General features: G+C 42.7%; 1 protein-coding gene across 2 annotated transcripts; it reads left to right on the top strand.

The window, feature by feature from the left end:
* The first annotated feature begins 9,666 nt into the window (after window positions 1-9,666).
* PDCL (phosducin like) lies at window positions 9,667-19,286 on the top strand. 2 transcript variants are annotated; one of them, XM_058694232.1, is made up of 4 exons: window positions 9,667-9,908; window positions 11,315-11,491; window positions 14,421-14,602; window positions 16,989-19,286. In XM_058694232.1, the coding sequence occupies exons 2-4, from the start codon at window positions 11,320-11,322 to the stop codon at window positions 17,538-17,540; spliced, it is 906 nt and encodes a 301-aa protein (XP_058550215.1). In that variant the 5' UTR covers window positions 9,667-9,908; window positions 11,315-11,319; the 3' UTR covers window positions 17,541-19,286. The 2 variants fall into 2 exon arrangements, with proteins under 2 accessions (XP_058550215.1, XP_058550214.1); XM_058694231.1 differs by having other exon boundaries at window positions 9,668-9,866.
* The last annotated feature ends 1,307 nt before the right edge of the window (window positions 19,287-20,593 follow it).

Below are 20,593 nucleotides of genomic sequence, written 5' to 3' on the forward strand. Positions count from 1 at the left end.
GTTGTTTTAGTGTCAATATTAAGTTCATGGTGCATTTTAGTTATATTGATATCCTTGGTATACATTTTGGCTTAATTAAGCTACCAGGATACTCCTTGAGATTTAAATAATCACCTGCCTCAGAGAGCCTGGCTGGCTTAGTTGGTAGAGTATGCGACTCTTGATTTTGGGGTTGTGAGTTTGAGCCCCACGTTGAGGGGTAGATTGTACTTAAAAATATTTTTTTTTAATGTTTTTTTTTGTTTGTTTGTTTGTTTGTTTGTTTGTTTGTTTTGAGAGAGAGTGGCGTGAGTAGGGGAGGGGCAGGGAGAGAGGAAGACACAGAATCCAAAGCAGGCTCCTGTGCTGACAGCTCAGAGCCTGACACAGGCCTCGAAACCACAAACCACGAGATCATGACCTGAGCCGAAGTTGGATGCTTAACTGACTGAGCCACCCAGGTGCACTCCTAAAAATCTTTTAAAAATAAATAAATAATTGCCTGCCTCACGCATACGTTCCTGGGAAGGATCTGAAGAATGAATAGACCAGGAAGGTTGAAATATTTTGTAATCCAGTCACTTCAGTCATTAAAATATAGATAAAGTACTTTCTGTATGGGAAATGAGGGCATAGATAATACTAGCAGTTCACAGTCTAGGTGAGGAAGGAAATAGGACAAATACATAAATATAATAAGCCCTAATCCGTGCTGGTCATTAAGTTCAATAAAACACGAACCCTTCCTCTGGAAGCTCACAGTGTAGAAAATGGGGAAGACAGATCTGAATAACCAGCTCAGTGAGCTATGTTCTAATGTAGGGTGTATGGAAACTCCAAAAGGTAAATTATGGGGCAGATGGTAGTGGTGGGAAGCCAGAGGAGATGGTTCTTTGAGAAATGATCCCAGGCTAGATTTTGTAGGCTGAATAACAGGTCACCAGGCAGAGACGGGAATAAACACCCAAGCACCTACCCTACCTTCACGACAACCCACTCTGTACCTGAACAGTTCTTCTCTATAGATATTATCCCTATTTTCTATCTGAGATGTTAAGTAACTTGCCCAAGACTCACAGCTAGAAAGTAGTGGAGTCAGACTCAAGTCTGTTCTACCTCCCAAAGGCAGTGAGTGAGGGTGACGATTGGAACCTGTTTTAGCTATAAGTGTTACAATGCAAGGAGTTTTTAACGAATAGTTTACGTAACTCTTAGAGCACTTAATATGTTCCAGACACAGTTCTAAGTGCTACAGGTATATTAAAATCGAGGACCATCATTGTCACCATTTTACGGGTGAGAAGACTAAGGGAGAGAATTTGCCTGAATTCACATGACTAGATGAGGTAGGCAGGGATCTCTATGAAGGACACTGAATACCACAATAAAAAGACTGTTAGGGAGTCTTGGAAGTTAGATGATCTGAACAATTTGGGGTTTTAGAAAGATCACTTTGGTAGCAGTGTGAGGTGATGCTGGAGAAAGACCAGCAGAGAAGCCAGCTCAGCAATCTAGGTAAGAAGTGTTTAGAGGTGGCCAAGCAGGGATGGAGGGAGAGAGGGGTGAATCTGGAAAGCAGGAGACAGCCATTGACGATTTGTTGTAGAGAGAAGATATTAGACATCTACACACTATAGTGGATTAGATTTGGCTTAGAGTCCCAGATCTTGTTGCTGAGAACAGACCCTTATTTGTGAGACATGTAATCTTGTATAAGCCCTGGAGTGACAGTTTAGATCAGGAAGAAGAGGAAGAAACATGGATAGTTGATCCAAGCAAAAGAGAGGAAACTTAAGGAAATGAAATTCCAGGAAGATTTTATTTCCTTTAAGATACAATTGAAAATTCCACAGTGCAGTGGTTCCAAACTTACCTACACATTGCAATCACCTAGGGATCTTTTAAAAATCCCAAAGCCCAGAACACACATAAGACCGATTAAATCACAATCTCTGGGGTTGGACCAAGGCATTAGTACTTTTAAAGCTCCCCGAATGCTTCCAATGTGCAGAGAAGTTTGGGCACCACTGCTATAATGAATGAAAATAGATTTGGGACTTGTCTTAGCCAAGGTATTAAATAACATCCATTGTCAAATGTTCAGGCCCATATGGTTCTCGGAAACATTCAACAAATATTTTTTTATGAGAATCTACTATGTACCAGGCATTAAGGATACAGGAGTGAACTAGTCCCTAACTTCGTGAAACTTATAGTTGGAGAGATAGACAAGAAGTAAAAGGTGAATTTAGATAATGAGGAGTACAACCAGAATGAATATAATGTAACCCACTGATGAGATTTTGTAAGGTGGGAGGAGTGGTAATTCTCAGCACTGTGGGCAGTTTTAGATAGGTCAGTCTGCCAGACATCCCTGTCTGGATCCCTAAGAAACTTCTCAGACTTAACATGTCACAGACTGAGTTTCTGGTATTCCCCCCACTCCCCAAACTACACCTCCAGTCTTCCCCATTTCAGATACTTCCCCCTCAATCACTATCCGTCCCTCTTAGTCCAGTAGCAAATCCTGTCTGCTCTACCTTCAAAATGTATTCAGAATTTGACCACTTCTCACCACCCAGGTCTGAGCCACTACTATCTTTCACCTGAATTAGCCTGAATGGCTTCCTGTTCTCCCTGCTTCTGCCCTCACCTTCCTTCAGCAGCTAGAACGATCCCTTTAAACTGTTAAGTCTGATTATTTCACTCTTGTGCTCAAAACCCTTCAAATGCATCATCATCAGATTGAAAGCCCAAGCCTTTTCTCTGGTTCTTTGCTCCTATGCTTACTATGCTCCAACCTCACTGCCCACCAAACCAGGCATGCTTCCATCATAGGGCCTTTATGCTTGCTAATCTCTAAGGATTAAGTCTTCTGCCCCCACCCTCACCAGATGTCTTCATGACTAGATACTCCCTTTCTTAAGGTCTTTACTAAAAAGTGAACCTTCATGAAAACTGGATGGAGAGTTGGGGTGGGAGTGGGGTGCCTATCTAAAATAGATATTGTAACCCAAGAGACTGGACGAGCTCAACTGTTTTTCTTTTTTTTAAACTTTGTATTCTGAAATAGTTAACAGAGTCACAGGAAGTTGGAAAAATAATAGAGGACCCGTGTACCCTTCACACCGTTTCCTAAATGCTGGCATCTTTCATAACTATAGTATAATATCAAAACCAGGAAGTTGACATTTGTAACAATCTACATACCTTATTCAGATATCAGCAGCTTCACATGCACTCATTTGCACATGTGCGTGCACGTGTGTGTGTGTGTGTGTGTGTGTAGCTGTATTCAGTTTTATCACATGTAGATTTGTGGAATCACCACTACTCCCAAGATAACAACTGGAAAAAAAAGAAAAAGGTAACAGTGTTCCGTCACCTCATTGATCCCTCCTGCTACCCCTTTACATCCACATCCATTCCCTTCCCTTATCCTCATTCATTCCTAACCCCTGGCAACCACTGATCTGTTCTCTATCTCTATAATTTTGTCATTTTGAGCATGTTATATAAATGAAATTATATAGGATGTAACCTTTTGAGATTGGCTTGTTTTCACTCAGCCTAATTCCCTTGAGATCCATCCAAATTGTCACATGCATTAGTAATTTGTTCCTTCTAATTGCCGAGTAGTAAATGTACCACGGTTTGTTTAAACATTCACCCACTGAAGAGCAGTTGGGTTGTTTCAAATTTTTTACTATTACAAATAAAGCTGCTATGAACATTTGTATACATATTTTTGTGTGCACATAAGATTTTTGTTTCTCAAGTATTTTATGAGTAAATAAATTCGTATGCCTGGCCTACCTCTGAAAGAAATGGATAAACTGGACTTATACAGTCTTAACTTAAAAATGGACAAATTCCCTTCAACGTACAATTTACCAAAACAGATACAAGATCAAAAGAAAAATTGGCATAACTCTTGTATTACTTACCTATTGTCACATAACAAATTACCCAAAAACCTAGTGGCTTAGTATAACAACATCAATAATTTCATAGTTTCTGTGGGTCAGGAATCTGCATGTAACCTTCAATGGGTCCTGTGCTTCAGGTCTCACAGGTGGTGGCTGGTGCCTTAGTCATCTCCCTGCTCACCTGGGGAAGCGTCTGATTCCAAGCCCACTCCCTGGATTGTTTGCAGGATTCAGTTCCTCCCGAACTGTTGGAATGAGGGCCTCGGTTTTTTTATTTGTTGAAGGCTGCCCTCAGTTCCTTGCCATGTGAAACTCTCACAATCAGTATGGTGGTTAGGCTCATCTAAGCAGCAACCAAGAGGAGCTGGAGACTGGGGGCAGGGGGTGGGAGGAGGCTGTAAGTCAGGTGTTGGGTGGCGGGGTGGGGGGGATGGGTAGAAGGAGGAGTGGAGGGGTGGCTATAAAGAAGTCACAGTCTTGGGGCGCCTGGGTGGCGCAGTCGGTTAAGCGTCCGACTTCAGCCAGGTCACGATCTCGCGGTCCGTGAGTTCGAGCCCCGCGTCGGGCTCAGTGCTGACAGCTCAGAGCCTGGAGCCTGTTTCAGATTCTGTGTCTCCCTCTCTCTCTGCCCCTCCTCCGTTCATGCTCTGTCTCTCTCTGTCCCAAAAATAAATAAAAAACGTTGAAAAGAAAAATTAAAAAACAAAAAAAAGTCACAGTCTTTTGTAACCTGATCTTGAAAGCAAGCAAGATCCCATCTCTTTTGTCATTATTACTTAGAAGCAAGTCACCTGGTCCAGACCACTGTCAGGGACTGATACACCTCCCCGCCCACCCCTGTTATTCATGCTCTGAGTAATCCCCTTTCCCGGAGTGTGGACTAGACCTAGTGACCTCTTTATCTCCAGTCGGGAGACACAAACCATACAGGGGAAGTTTCACACAAAGAATTATTAAGATCTAATAAATGACCATAAGATAAAAGGAAATGCCATATGGTACCCTGTGGCTTAGAGAAATTCCATATGGCTCCCTTCCCTACTTGGAAAGAGCCCCCCCTTACCAAGACTGTAGTTCAGACTTCGGTGCAGAAGTTGAAGTTCAGCCCGCTGGACAGCAGGGATGTTCGCTGGTCTGCCCAGGCTGGAACTGGTTGCTAGCCAGCAGACAGCAAGTCTCCGGACTGCAAGTGAGCTACACAGGAATCTGTGGAGGTCGTTGGCATCACCGCAGACAGGAAGCCTTTGAGTGACCATGCAGGCAGGTCTTCAGGGCACCAATTTTCATGTTGACAAGGCCATGGGAAGACTATTGCTAGACCCACTGAGGTAGGTGTGTATATATATATGTGTGTGTGTATACACACACACACACACACACACACACACACCATATCCAATTGGGTTTATGTCAGGAACATAAAGTTTGTTTAGTATATGAAAATCAACTTGTGTAATCTACCATATTAACAGAATAAAGGTTATATCTGTTATTATAAGATCTCAAAATTTAATGAAGCTCCATTTTGATTGGCTTATAGAGATTTAAAAGTATATGAAATAAGAGAAACTCAAATATTTCTAAAAAAAAAAAAACCAAAAACTTGTGCTCCTTACATTTTAAGTGTGTGAGCTATTTAAAAAAAAATAGTTACTAAAGCTATGAAAGCAAAGAGTTTTTCTGATTTTTCTCAGATGCCTTAATCAAAACTTTAAAAAGAAATTTAGGTGTGCCTGAGTGGCTCAGTCGGTTAAGTGTCTGACTCTTGGTTTCGGCTCAGGTTCATGATCTCACGGGTTCGTGAGTTTGAGCGCCACAATGGGCTCTGTGCTGTCATCATGGGCCTGCTTGGGATTATCTCTCCCTCTTTCTCTGCTCCTTTCCTGTTCACTTTCTCTCAAAATAAATAAATATTTTAAAAAAGAAAGAAATTTGCTCCTTAAAGTCAACCCAACATCTAAAGAAAATTTCAGTTAACAAAATTAAAGCCTGCATTAAAGATAACACTTTTAAAACTGTAGAGACATGTATCTAAATATTATATCGAGGCGCCTGGGTGGCTCAGTCGGTTGGGCATCTGACTTCAGCTCAGGTCATGATCTCACGGTTTGTGGGTTTGAGCCCCGCGTCAGGCTCTGTGCTGTCAGCTCAGAGCCTGGAGCCCGCTTTCAGATTCTGTGTCTCCTTCTCTCTCTGCTCGCTCTGCTCTGCTCTCCCCGCACGTGCTCTGTCTCCCTCTGTCTCTCAAAAATAAATAAATGTAAAAAATTAAAAATAAATAAAAATAAATATTATATAAATAATTATTATTGATTGTATATTTATTAATACCCAAATTTAATTTCGAAATAAGAAAGACGCTCAATTGCCACAAATTGGCCACACACACCCCAAAAAAGAAGGAAGGAAGGAAAAGAGGGAGGGAGGGAGAGAAAAGGTGGGGGATGGGGGAGAGGAAAAAAAGAGGAAATGAAAGAAAGGAAAAGACTCGTTATTGCAAATAATCCTTATACTGTTTAATGTCACCCCGAACCATCTCTAGACTTTTAATACTTCTATAAGAAAAAATCCAGTGACAAGGACAATTTTGTTCTAAATTTACAAAAATATTGGTGGGAAACTCAGTGGAAGACCAAATCCTGTTTTACCTCCATCGTAATCTGGAAAAACTGTAAGGGTAGAGCAAGCCTTGAAGCCCATGCCTCAAGGCATTTAAACACTTTTATATGAATTTTATTCAGTTACTTTAAATTTTCAAATATGTTTCACAAAGGTTTATAAATCTTTTGGTTAGATCAAGATTTTCCCTTGAAAAAAGGCAAATGCACCTGGGTGGCTCAGTAGGTTGAGCATCTGACTCTTGATTTCTGCTCAGGTCACGATCTCAGGGTCATGGGATCACGCCCTTGGCAGGGGCTCTGGGCTGAGTGTGGAGCCTGCTTAAGATTCTCTCTCTCTCCCTCTACCCTCCTCCCCGGCTTGCACGCTCTCTCTCTTTCTAAAAAAAAAATGCAAGTGCTTTAACAGTCACAAAACAGCTATGGATTTAGGTTTTCCTACTAAAATACTTTCAGTATGATCTACTGATAAATAAAATCTTACAAGTAAAATCCTTTAAGAACTATAAATTACACATGGTACTCCCATTAAACAGAAACGTCATAATACACACCACCCCAAAATTCTGCTAAGTTCATCAGTCCTGTTGAGTATTGTCAGGCAACTAACTAATATATACAATCATATTCCTGACAGATGCAAACAATATTCCCAGTGAGGACACCACTAGATATATCCCTCCATCGTATACAACCAGGAGAGTGAATATATTAAAAGAGACATCAATGAAAATCAGTCTTAAAACTCTACCAGAAAGGGGGTTCCTGGGTGGCTCAGTTGATTGAGCGTCTGACTTCAGCTCAGGTCATGATCTCGAGTTCATGGGTTCAAGCCCCGCATCAGGCTCTGTGCTGACAGCTCAGAACCTGGAACCTGCTTTGGATGCTGTGTCTCCCTCTCCTCTGCCCCTCCGCTGCTCACTCTGTCTCTCAAAAAAGTAAAATGTTAAGAAAAAATTTAAGAGAAAAAAATGCACCAGAAGGGACAATTTCAGGGAGTATTAACTACAAAAAAATTATTCTTAAACTCTAGAACATACACATATAAACACATCTAAAAAGTCTTCCACTCCTGACTTGCCTCTGTCTCTCAAAGATAACTATTTTATTTTCTTATGTATTCTTCAGTGCTTTTCTTTATGCATATATAAGCAAATAACATTATTTGTCCATATTTTTTTAATGTTTATTTATTTTTGAGAGAGAGACAGAGCATGATCAGGGGAGAGGCAGAGAGAGGGAGACACAGAACCCAAAGCAGGCTCCAGGCTCCAAGCTGTAGGCACAGAGCCCAACGCAGGGCCTGAACCCCTAAACTGTGAGATCATGACCTGAGCTGATGTTGGACACTCAACTGACTGAGCCACCCTATTTGTCCAGGTGCCCCTATTTGTCCATATTTTTTTATGCAAAAGACAAGAAACTAATACATAATGTTCTCCACCTTCCTTTTTTTTTTTTTTTTCAATGAAATACTATGTTCATGCAAGTATATCTATAGGAAGAACTTCCAGGAGGGGAGTCACTGGACTAAAGGTATATATTTTTTAATATTGACAGATCTTTCTCATCTATAAGAGTTGTATCAATTTACACCTAACCAGCGATGCATTCCCCACAGTCATGCTGTTGTCAAAGTTTCCGATATTTAACTATCTGAACGGTGGAAAATGGTATCTGAGAGGATTATTTTTGGAAGAGAACCAGGAAAGCATATTAGCACACTGTAGAAAGGAAGTTTGAATATGCAGGGAGTCAGAGAGGAGGTAATTGCAGGAACAGAGTCCTTTACTAGGCTGGAGGAGCAGGATTCACTGCAGGAGTGATTCATGGAATGGGTGCTCTGTCATGAATGGATGTCCATGGGATGGGATGCAAGGGTTGTGGGTATATTTTCACGGTGGCCTCAAGTGCAAGTCCCTTTTGATTGCTTCTGTTTTTCAGGCGAAATAAGAATCAAGGTCGTAAACTGAGCCAGGAGAGAGGAGAGAGTGTTGCATATTTTGGGAAAGAGATGTGAATTTCTTCTCTTAATGAGTGGGAGGGTAACCTGCCCAGGGAAACAAGGATCTTTGAAGCACTGAGGATTACAGCCTTCAATTTAAAGTGAATTTTGAAGGACAAAGGACAGTCCATGGATAAAGAAGATCCCTGCTTCAGGGAGATGTCAAGAAAATTAAAAGCAAAGCATCCATCTAGCATTCATTTAACAGATATTTACAGGGAATGGGCCATGCAGAGGCTCTGTTGCTAGCTGCTGGCTTGTCACTTAAAGCAAATCACAAGCATCCTCCAGTTGGTTAATTGTTCACACCGATCTGATTAAGGTAAGATTATTCACTCTGCAAACAAAAATACAAAAAAAAAAAAAAAAATACCATAGGATGTCCATGGGATGATTTTTCCTAAATTTGGGGAGGGGAGTTATCAGTCTTGATAGTCTAAACAAACAGCTTCTCGGAAAAATGGGCCCGTATAATAAATTTGCAGACAATTTCAGGTGGTTGTAGAACCGCAAGTTGAGAATCTCTCTGTCAAATTAAGAGCCCTATTTTAGAGTGTACTGTTTTAGGATGTTTTGAAGGATTCAATTTGCACAAAGCTTTCTACTTTATGGTTGTGTACTGGACACCTTAATAAGGACTCAGAAATTGAAATCATTTTAGGTTTTAAAAAAAGTTGCAAAAGTAACTCCTATATTCTTCACCAAGAATCCTCAAAGATTAACATCTTAACCATAGTACAATTATTAAAACTGTTGATACACTACTATCGTTAATAGACCTTATTCCGTTAGTTGTCCCGTTCGTGTCCTTTTTTCTGTTCTAGAATCCAGTTCAGGAATTCACATAGCTTTGTCAAGGACCGGGCTTTTTTTTATTTTGGGGCAAATTAACGTCTGAGTCTGTCATAAGAGTCGCGATGTTATTAAGAACCAATGAAAAACACATGTGAAATGATTTCAGAAACTTCAAAGATAACTAAACAAACTTTTCTTACTACTCAGAATTGGGTATATGCAGTGTAGCTTTTCATTTAAAGTAAAACAAAGCAAATTGAAATGTATTATTGTCGTCGAGGTGTTTTGTCCCAAAGGAGGACCCTTAGCCTTTCCTTCAACCACCAGAGGAGGCTCTTCCTAATTGGGCAGCGTGTCTGCCCGACCGCAGGAAGGCCGCCTCATTGGTCCGCGCAGTCGGGACTCCGGCGGCTTTTCTCTTAGTGCTCAAGGCGCCGACCCACTTCTCTTCGTTCACCCGAGCGCTCCCTTCCTTCGAAGTCCCTGAAGCTGCCAGCCCGAAGGCGTCCAGACTGACCTAGGCCGGGTAACTGCACTGAGGTCAGTCGGGAAGAAGCGGCGGGCATGGAATACGTGTGGGAGGTGATGGAATGCCGGTGCTCGGTGATGTCTGTGATCCCCCTCGACCCCCAGGCCTCTGCAACTTCTCTGCCTGCCTCCTCCTCTGGCCCCACCTCCACCAGGCTCCCCCAAAGGTTCCGCGCGCCCCTCCACCGCCCCTCCGCTGGCCCCGCCCCCCCCGCCCCTCCACGAGCCCGCCTCCTCCGAGAGCCCTTCCGCTTTTTCCAGCCCAGCCCCACTCCGCCCAGGCCCCGCCTTCCTCGCGCCCTTCTCTGGCCCCGCCTCCTCCGGGAACCTCTCCACTGGCCCGCCCTGGCCCCATCCTCCTCAGAGGCCCCGCCCTCACCTAGCACACCGCTACCTGGTCTGTCTGCTGGTCTTGCACCGCCTGAGTCGCCATGCCTCTTTAAGTTTGGTTCTGTTTCCCCGAAACCCCCACCCCTCCCCGTACCTGCACGTTTCTCTCAGTAAACCCTGCCTCCTGTGCACCTTCTCTGTCTTCTACTGCGGTCTCTCATTCCCGTCCGATCCAAGCTGTGTCCTTAAGTGCTTAGTGAATTGTGCGGAGGCCTTGTGCTAGGCCTTGGAGGTCCCTGCTTTCAAGGCCCCCTGCCGGGTGGGAGAGCCACTTTGTAACGGAGTTTAACAGTCCGGGTGAGAAGTCTTTAATGAAGGAATCCTAGAATTTCGATACTTAGAGGACTAGAGTTGTCACCCTCCCTGCTGGAAAGGCAAGCTGGCCTGTGAGGGGCTAAGCTGCACCTCTCTCTCCAAATGCCCCTGGCTTCTTCTGATGCAGGCTCTTGGTTCTAACCATTGTCCTTTAAACTCTTGGGAATTAGTAAAATCTTATCACGGGCTCTTCTTTTAACCAGAGTTGGTAGGGCTTTCAGAGCCCATCCATCCACTGGGGATGTTGAGGGCAAGAGACAGATCAGTGATTGGCTTAGACAGTGACTCAGCATCATGCTCTTGATGCTGCTGTTTCGAGTTTTTCCTGAGGATTCTTACCCAACTTTCAATGACCCAGCAGTCTTAGTTGGTAGAAAACCCTAAAAGTATGTGTAGATAAAACCTCCGATCAGTAAGCAGATTTCTCCTAGCTAACACATTAGTACAGGATGTGGTTTACAGAAGACAGTGACTCACACCTTCAGTCTCTTGGAGTCAAGCATCCTAGGGTTTGATCCCAGCTCCACCGTTTGCTGTGAAGTTTGGCAAAGAAGCTTCCCTTATCTGGGCTTTAGTTTTACCTTCTACAAAAAGAGCACAATTATGGTATGGATTTGTTGAGGTCCTGCTTATGAAAAAAGTCAATGTTAGGGTCCTGTAAATAGCAGGATCTCAGCATAAGTGAGCCCCTAGTCATCCGATTCATGTCTGTCTGGGTCACGTCAGCAAAGAGCCTGATACATTGCCTCTCTCAGGAGCCATGACAACCCTGGATGATAAGCTGCTGGGGGAGAAGCTTCAGTACTATTACAGCAGCAGTGAGGATGAGGACAGCGACCACGAGGACAAGGACAGAGGCAGTGGCGCCCTGGCCGGCAGTTCGATGCCTGCAGATGCAGAGTTGGCAGGGGAAGGCATCTCAGTCAACACAGGTACTGGAAATCCCTGAGCCCAGGGAACAGGTTTAAAAAAATGTCCATTAAATATGTATCAGTCAGAAGTCTCCTGATCATTGCTCTCTAATTCCAGTCCCACTTCCAGAGATAACCTTTTGTCGGCATTTCCCTGTGTGTGCTCTGGCCATCTCAGTGCACAGTGCGGACTTGTGTGCACAGCATGCACAGACCGATCACACACAGTAAACACAGACCTGCTTTTGAATCCGGCTTCTCAAATTAATAGTTGTTTGATGTCACTTAAGTCATAGGTATGCATATATTGGTATAAATGTATACCAATATATACCAATTCTAGTATAAATTCCTAGAAATGGCATATTTATACTTTTACATTGTAATATTTCCAATTTGCTGTCAGTGGAAGTGGCACTGGTTTATCTATAACCAGCAATGTGTTTTTTCCCCAGACACTTGCCCTCCTACTGTGTTACCAGAATTTGTGATCTTCGCCATCCTCAATGGATGACAAATGGTAACTCACTGTAGTTTTATTTCCTACCTTTTCAAGAGGGACACTGAACCTCTTTTATAACTTAAAACAATTTTTTTTAAATGTTAATTCATTTATGAGAGAGGGCGGGGCAGAGAGAGACACACACACAGAGAATCCAAAGCAGGCTCCAGACTCTGAGCTGTCAGCACAGAGCCTGACGCAGGGCTTGAACTTACGAACTGTGAGATCATGACCTGAGCTGAAGTCGGAGGCTTAACCTACTGAGCCACCCAGGCGCCCCATCTTTTATAACTTTAAGAGCGAGTTTCCTGTCCTTTGCTCATTCTTAAAATTTGGTGGTTTATCTTTTTCTTTTTAGGGAGCTTTGTTTTAAGGAAACTAATCTGTGGTATGAGCTGTAAATATTTCTACCAATTTGTGGTTTGTCTTTTGACTTTGTGTTCTTTTCTGGGCAGCAAATTTTTATTTTTATGTACCTGAAGGCATTATTTTATAGTTTCTTAATTTAGTTTCTTACCGAAAAGGTCTTTTTTCTCTCCAGGATTATAAAAAGTTCTCCCATGCCTTTTTAAAATACTTTTATGATTTTTTTTACACTTAAATATTGATTAATCTGGAATTCATTTTGGTGCAAGGTATGTGGCAGGGCTTCATGTTAGTATTTTTCATATTTTACCCACTATTTCAACACCATTTATTGAATTAGCTGTCTTTTCTCCATTGCTTTGAAATGTCAGTCTTATCATGTATTGAATTTCTGTTTATATTTTTATCTTTAGCTATACTTTGTAGTTTCTTTCATTGATTTGTTTTTTACTATGCTACATCACACTGTTTTTAATTACTGTGTTACATGTTTAGTACATGGTGGGGCCGGTTGACCTTCAGTACTCTTCTGTGCCATCATTTTCCCCCAATTTTTTTTTAAGTAGCTCTACCCTCAACATGCGATAGAGTTCCTAAGACTGGGTACTGCGTGCTGTACTGACTGAACCAGCCAGGCACCCCTCAACTTTTGCTTTCTTATTTTTCCAAAGCAAATTTAGGAACGTGCACACATGGGAATACATTGAATATATAAATTAATTTAGGGGTTGTTGGCACCCTTGTGATGTTGGGTCTTCCTAGTCAGGAATATGGTATTGCTTTTCCATTTAACCAGGTCTTTCTTAGTGTTTCTTGGTAGCATTTTAAAGTTTTTCTCACATAGATTTTTATATTTTTTTCTGCAGTAACAAATAGCCTCCAAATCTCAGTGGCTCGTGAGAGTGAAGGTGTATTTCTCAAATGTGTTACTTGCTGCTCGTGTGGGTCAGCAGCCCTGCTTTTGCTTCATATGTCCTGTCATTCTAGGGAAGGGTTGAAAGAGCAGCCCCTGACCGGGACATGCCTTTTCATGACCAGGTATAGCGAGCAAGAGAGGGCTGTTGGAAACGTAATGGCTCATAAATCTTTTGCTCAGAATCCATTGGCCAAAGCACATCACGTGGCCAAACCCAACATCAGTGGGCTGGGGATGCGTGTACTCATCCCATAAGAGGTCCTACAAGTTACATGGCAAGGGGCAGGGAGGCTTGGGGGTAACTTGAATAACAGAACAACCTGCCACCATCTTGTTATAAAAATCCAGGTAATACAGAATATATTAAGGTAGAAAGAAAAAAATAGAAGTTCTGTCTCACAAGTCCTCTTGGAGCTTACTAGCTAGAGACAGCTTCTGTTAACGGTTGACTTATTCTTTAGTCCTTTTTCTATGAACATACAAATGTACGTGCACATATACGAATACCTGTAAATATTTGTACATACACAGGCAATTCCTTTTCTAAAAATTGGATGATCATACCATGATATTGTTCTGCATTTTGCTCTTTATTTTTTATTTTTTTGACCTAATGTATTTGAACATCTTTTATGGCAAGAAAACCTATAGCTACCTCATTCTTTCTACGAGTTGCCTCATTTTCCTTTGAGTAGATAAGTCATAACTTATTTAGTGCACCTCCTAATGTCAGGCCTTTTTTTTTTTTTTTTTTAATTTTTTTTTTTTCAACGTTTTTTATTTATTTTTGGGACAGAGAGAGACAGAGCATGAACGGGGGAGGGGCAGAGAGAGAGGGAGACACAGAATCGGAAACAGGCTCCAGGCTCCGAGCCATCAGCCCAGAGCCTGACGCGGGGCTCGAACTCACGGACCGCGAGATCGTGACCTGGCTGAAGTCGGACACTTAACCGACTGCGCCACCCAGGCGCCCCCCTAATGTCGGGCCTTTAGCTCGGCCCCTTAATTATCGCAAGCCACGCTGCAGTGGACGTCACTACGTGGACCCTGCTGCCCCGCGTGAGCGTTACCGTGCAGTCGGCGGAGCAAGCGTTAGACAGATGTGAGCTGGTCCGTAATTCTCTGCCTGCTCTTCTTGGTCACCTCCATGTTCACCATCGACCCAGGTCCAAAAGGGGTGATAAATGACTGGCGCCGCTTCAAACAGTTGGAGACTGAGCAAAGGGAGGAGCAGTGCCGGGAAATGGAACGGCTGATCAAGAAGCTGTCAATGACCTGCAGGTCCCATCTGGATGAAGAGGAGGAGCAACGCCAACAGAAGGAGCTCCAGGAGAAGATCAGTGGGAAGGTAATTAGCAGCCCCCCCGGGCCTCTCTGAGAAACGCTCCTGGCTGTTGCAACTGGGGTCAGTGATCCAAGAGGTGCAGGTGTTTGATTTGGCCTCCACAGAGCTGTGTAGTGTCAGGGGAAGTAGAGTCACGTCCTAAGTCGGACACACTGGGGTTTGAACCTCAGCTCTGCTACTGGAGACGGTGGGGTGTGTCTTCTGTTCTGAATCTGGTTTGTCAGGGGTCCGGTGAGGTCAGTCCCTCTACCTCACAGTGCTCTCTGGGTACAAAGGCCCCCGCAGTGCCTGGCCCATTCAGAGTGCTTTATGGAAATCTTACCTTGGGCCAGAAATAACCCTCTGAAGTTGGTGGTTTTATCCCTGTTTTACAGATGATGAAACCGATGCTTTGAGAGGAGAGGGGACTTGGCTCAGGGCATCTAACTAGTAAATGCTCATAAGCACTGGGATTCTCATCCAGGTTTTTTTTTGCTCTTTCCATGGTGCTGCTCTGTTTCACCTGAAGCCTATTCATGAGAATTTACTCTTAACAAGGCAACACAGTAGAAGCAAATGGACACTCTGGAAGATACTGGGAAATAGGCCCCTGACCCTCTGTTACTTGCCCTGTATCAAAAGGACCTTTTATTTCCCCTTCCACCTGGCCTCTGAACGTGGGTGAATGTCAAGGAGTGCCTGAGATCATTTGGCTGTAGCCCAAAGCAGTTCTTGGCTGGGAATGCCAGCCAGGATCAGGGAGCAGATAAGAGGATTAAATGAGGAGTCATTTGCCTGGAGCAGGAGGAGGATTTCAGGGCATTAGACTTTCTGACCATAATGGCTCAGAGGCACTCTGGTGGGCCGAGGTAGATGGGAAAGCTGGGAGCAGGGGGCTGGGAAGAAGGACGGTGCTGTGCTGGCCGTGACGCAGAAATGTCCATCCTGCTCTACTGTGGTCCCCGGCCTCCACCATCTGATTGGTGCCGGACTGGGCAGAGGTAGGCTTTGTTCTGGGTGTGGGGATGTCTTGCCGCACCAGGCCCAGAGAAGGAAGACAACTTTTGTGTCTCGAGCTGGCGGCAGGGCTGTGTGCCCGCAGCTCACAGTGCTTCCTTATGCTGAGATTAGAGCAGATAAAGCAACACATGACCGCATGGGGTGGTTGAGAGCAGCTCTGTCCCTGTCCTCCTGGGTTGTGTACCGCAGAGCAGAGCTGGAAACCAGCTCAGTGCCAGAAAAGGGGAAGTCAAGCAAAATATGGCACAGTACGTGTCATTCTATAAAAAATAATTGAGAAGCAGGGGGAAATATTTGTGATGTAATAATGCCAAGTGGCAAGAGCAGGTTATAGCTTAATTGGTACATCCACAACTGCTGTTAAAAAAGCAAAAATGATGTCAGCATGTGCCTGGTAATAAAAAGCAAAATACGGTATTAGAGAGTGTGACTGTGTGTTTTTTGTATGTATATGTGTGTGTGGGGAGGGTGCAGAGCAAGAATTACGAGTGTTCTTAAATTTTTAAAATTCCTTAGTATCCTGTTGTCTTTTCAACGAAAATGAAACAGTAGATAAAATAATCTATTGTCGAGACTGACCAAAAGAAACAAGTTCATGAAGTGATATTAATTGATGTCTGTTTGGAGGGAGAGACATTATAATACAGTAGCTGAAAGACTATATATATATGTGTGTGTGTGTGTGTGTGTGTATTAATTTATTTATTTGTTTTTGAGAGAGAGAGGGAGAGAGAGAGAGAGAGAGAGAGAGAGAGAATCAATCCTAAGCAGGCTCCATGCTGTCAGCACAGAGCCCCATGTGGAGCTCCAACGCATGAACTGTGAGATCGTGACCTGAGCCAAAACCAAAAGTCAGACACTTAACCAGCTGAGCCACCCAGGAGCCCCAAAAGACTAGATTTTTTAAAAATCCAGTTTGAATTCTGGGCTTGTACCTACGTGAACTGGTACAGATAATCTCAAGTCTTTGAACCTCAATTGTAAGATGGGGGCAATTGAAATCCCCTCCCAGTGGGGTTATCGTAAGAATTGCGTGAGCTTTAATGCATACAGAGCACTTGGCATGGTACTGAGCTCACATAACATAAGCATGTGGTACATGTTAACTATTTTTTTTTTTGAAGTTTATTTATTTATTTTGAGAGGGAGAAAGAGAGCACGTGTGCAAGTCAAGGAGGGAGAGAGAGGGAGGGAGAGAGAATCCCAAGCAGGCTCCGCACTGTCCCCACAGAGGCCGATGGGGGGCTCGAACTCACAAACCATGAGACCGCGACCTGAGTCGAGGTCAGTTGCTCGACCACCTGAACCACCCACGTGTCCCGGTACATGTTAACTATTGTCACAGAGTTCAGTTTGTGTTTGTTCTGCTCACCTGCTGGTCGTCCTGCAGATGACTCTGAAGGAGTTTGCCATGATGAATGAGGACCGGGATGACGAGGAGTTTCTACAGCAGTACCGGAAGCAGAGGATGGAAGAGATGCGGCAGCAGCTTCACAAGGGGCCCCAGTTCAAGCAGGTGTTTGAGATCCCCAGTGGAGAAGGGTTTTTAGAGATGATCGATAAAGAACAGAAAAGCACCCTCATCATGGTCCATATTTATGAGGACGGCATTCCGGGGACCGAAGCCATGAACGGCTGCATGATTTGCCTTGCTGCCGAGTACCCAGCTGTCAAATTCTGCCGGGTGAAGAGCTCAGTTATTGGGGCCAGCAGTCGCTTCACCAGGAATGCCCTTCCGGCCCTGCTGATCTACAAGGGGGGTGAGTTGATTGGCAATTTTGTTCGTGTCACTGACCAGCTGGGGGAAGATTTCTTTGCTGTGGACCTCGAGGCTTTTCTACAGGAATTTGGATTGCTCCCAGAAAAAGAAGTCTTGGTGCTCACGTCTGTGTGTAACTCTGCCACCTGTCACAGCGAGGACAGTGATTTGGAAATAGATTGAACTGATAGTCTAGCTGCATAGATTTCTCCTTGTTTGGGCTGGAAGACACATGTCTGTGGATTTGTTTTTGTTCCTTCCTGTGTTGTGTGGCTTTCCAGCTGTTCTTTGTAGTCCCTTTTATTATATGTAAAGTCAAGAAATTCTTAGATTAAACTGGAATGCTAAATCACCTTGTGGCTAGCAGTACAAAGTGACTTCAAACTGTATAAACAGGAAACCAGGCTTTTGAACTGTTTACTTAAGATTCTCTAGCATGACATCTCTGTTATTGTTTCTAGTCAATATTTACATAACATCCTAAAGACAGTGTCCTGGAAATTGTCTTCAGATGATCTCAGAGGTCTCTGCCAGGCCTGGGAATATAATTCTATAGTTAGTGTGTTATTTGCAACATAAATAGTGTGTCCCCTTCATCAGTGATTATAAATTGTATTTACTTGTAATCAGATGTTCTCTACCGAGGTCTTGTTTAAAGGTTGCAGACAATGATGTTTGCCCCATCAGGAGGGGTGACCTTTGCTGTGGGAGCCAGTGTCCTGCTGAAACGTTACTAAGTCTTAAATAGGAGGAAGGATTGAGGCTGACTGTGCTCCTGATGCTGGAAGGCCAGCTTGATTTAAAAACATCAGAGCTGGGTTGGAGCTGGGAAGCCTTTTGAAATTGGAGGATCTTTAGATAAGATCCTCTTGCTAATTTCTTTGTCTCTCTCTCTCTCTCTCTCTCTCTCTTATTTAACAATGTGACTTTTTTGTTTAATGTAGCTTTAAAAAAATTTTTTTTTTTGCATATTTGAAAAATAATATTCAACAGAGGAAAATTTGCCGCAATACAAAGTGAAAATAAGAAAGTTAGAATAATGTCCCATCCAACCATCTAGGGTAAAACACTATTAATATTTTGGCATATTTCCTTCCAACGTATTTTCTTTGTATACATAGACATTTTGCTTGTTTGTTTTTAAACAAAACAATGGGATCATTCTGAACATACTGTTTTATAGTATGGTCAGCTAATATGTATCAAAATTTTTTTCATGTTATTACTAGTCTACCACATTTTAAAAATGGCTCTTGATATTCCATTGTGTAGATGTGCTGTGATTTGCTTCATGGTTGTCTCTTGAAAAACAGCAAAGACTTTTTACTACAGAAGTAGTAGGTGTCCATTGTAGAAAATGTGATAAAAATTGTTAAGCTAAAAAGAGCTTTTACGAGTCCTATAATTCCGCCAACCAAAAATGATTCCCGTTATCATTTTCACAGGAATCTTTCTAGGCTTTTTTTTTTTTTTTTCTATTTGTATTTGTATTTATAATAATGATTGTCATTTGAATGTTTTCCTCCTCTTTTTTTTTTTTTTTTTTTGCTTAAAACGGTGTACATTCTAAGGTCAGGGAAAATGTAATCTGGAATGAAAAGATTAGCTTTAGAATTCAGTTTTGCTTTTCCTGGTTATTCAGGAATTGACTAACTAGAAGGGTCTCACAAGTATCTGTTGTAGTTAATCAGTAAGAAGAAAGTGCATGGTTTTTCTGATTTAAAAAACTCATTGTACACAGTGTAGAAGAAGCAGAGATAACTGTTGTCAATGTTCTTGTTTATTTCCTTCAGTCCTTTTTCACTATTTTTAGTAACATTGAGAGCTTATTGGATTTAGTTCCGTGTTCTATTTTATTAATATGATGCCGTAAATAATTTGACATGTTATAAAAATTCTAAATAAATACTTTTTAATGCCTTCATAATATTCCATCATTTGTATATGCCATGATTTATTTAGCCAGTTCCTTAATATTGGGTATTTAGATTCCCAGTTTTTCACTAAAATACTTAGCATTTTTGCATTTTGAGCCATATTTTGGATAGTTCTCTTAGTATAGATTTCTGGAAGAGGAATTCTTGGATGAAGGGACAGGAGCATTTGTAAAATAGTTTTTAGAAACTATCTCTCGTCCGAATCAGAAATGAAAATATGCACTCACAGAACCTTAACTTTGCCTTTCAAGAACAGAGATTCCAAAATGAAATGAACAGACATGGAATGGGAAAATCCTTGAGTATTAATCTCTTACTCAGAGAGAGCAGCATGGGCTTGGGAGTCCAGAAAGATTTGGGTTCAAATCCTGTCAGCTCCTGGTGAGGTACCCAGCCTTCTTGAAGCCCTGTTTCCTCACCTCTGCAGTGTCAATACTTACCTCACCTGTTCTGTGAAGTGGTTCCCGGCATGTGGTCCCAGAGCTGGGCATCAGCTTCACTGGGAAACCTGTGTGAGATGCAGACTTTTCCTGCCCTCCAGGTGATTCTGAGGCTTGTTCAAGCGTGGGAATCACTGATGTATGGATCAAGGTGAGTGACAGCAGCTATCACCAAACGGCTTACTTATTTGGGTAAGGGAGAGAAGGAGTTGAAAGCGGACGCTCAGATCTCTTCCTCTTTATATGATTCTCCTTTTTAGTCATGGAATTGAGGAAAGGGAAGAGAAACTGCTACTTGTCTATCCTAAACTATGTCCCCGTGGTATTCCAGATTTCATTTTTCCTCCAGAACAAGAGTCCCGTGAAGGCACAGACTTTGTTTTCCTCCCTGTGCGTGGCATAATTACTGTTCACTCCAGGGATGATAGGCTAACGTTTACTAGCTTTGTGGCCAAGATGCTGAACCCCTCTGCACCTCAGTTTCTTCATTTGTGAAATGAGAAAAAGTAACATGAATCAATCCATATAAAATATTTAGAACACAGCCTTCAAATATGTGTTTCTATCATCCCCAGTGCCCACTACTGTGTCTGACACTTGGTAATGATCAATAAACGTTCAATAATGAACATATGGGCCCACTGAATACCGGCAGCCTTTCAAGGTAGGAAATAAATAGTAACTTTCAGACATGAAGAAACCAAGACTTAGCAGGGTTAAGGGACTACACAGGGCTTGTGGGCAGGGCAGGATTTAAAATCAGGTCTATGTACTTCCGAAATTTTCACCGTTTCTACGATGTCATGTTAGTCTGGGTGGAGAAAGCAAATGATCAAGGGACAATAAAATCGGTCAATTT

This window comes from Neofelis nebulosa, chromosome 12 (genome assembly GCF_028018385.1).
Source record: "Neofelis nebulosa isolate mNeoNeb1 chromosome 12, mNeoNeb1.pri, whole genome shotgun sequence".
NCBI classification, from domain to species: Eukaryota; Metazoa; Chordata; class Mammalia; order Carnivora; family Felidae; genus Neofelis; species Neofelis nebulosa.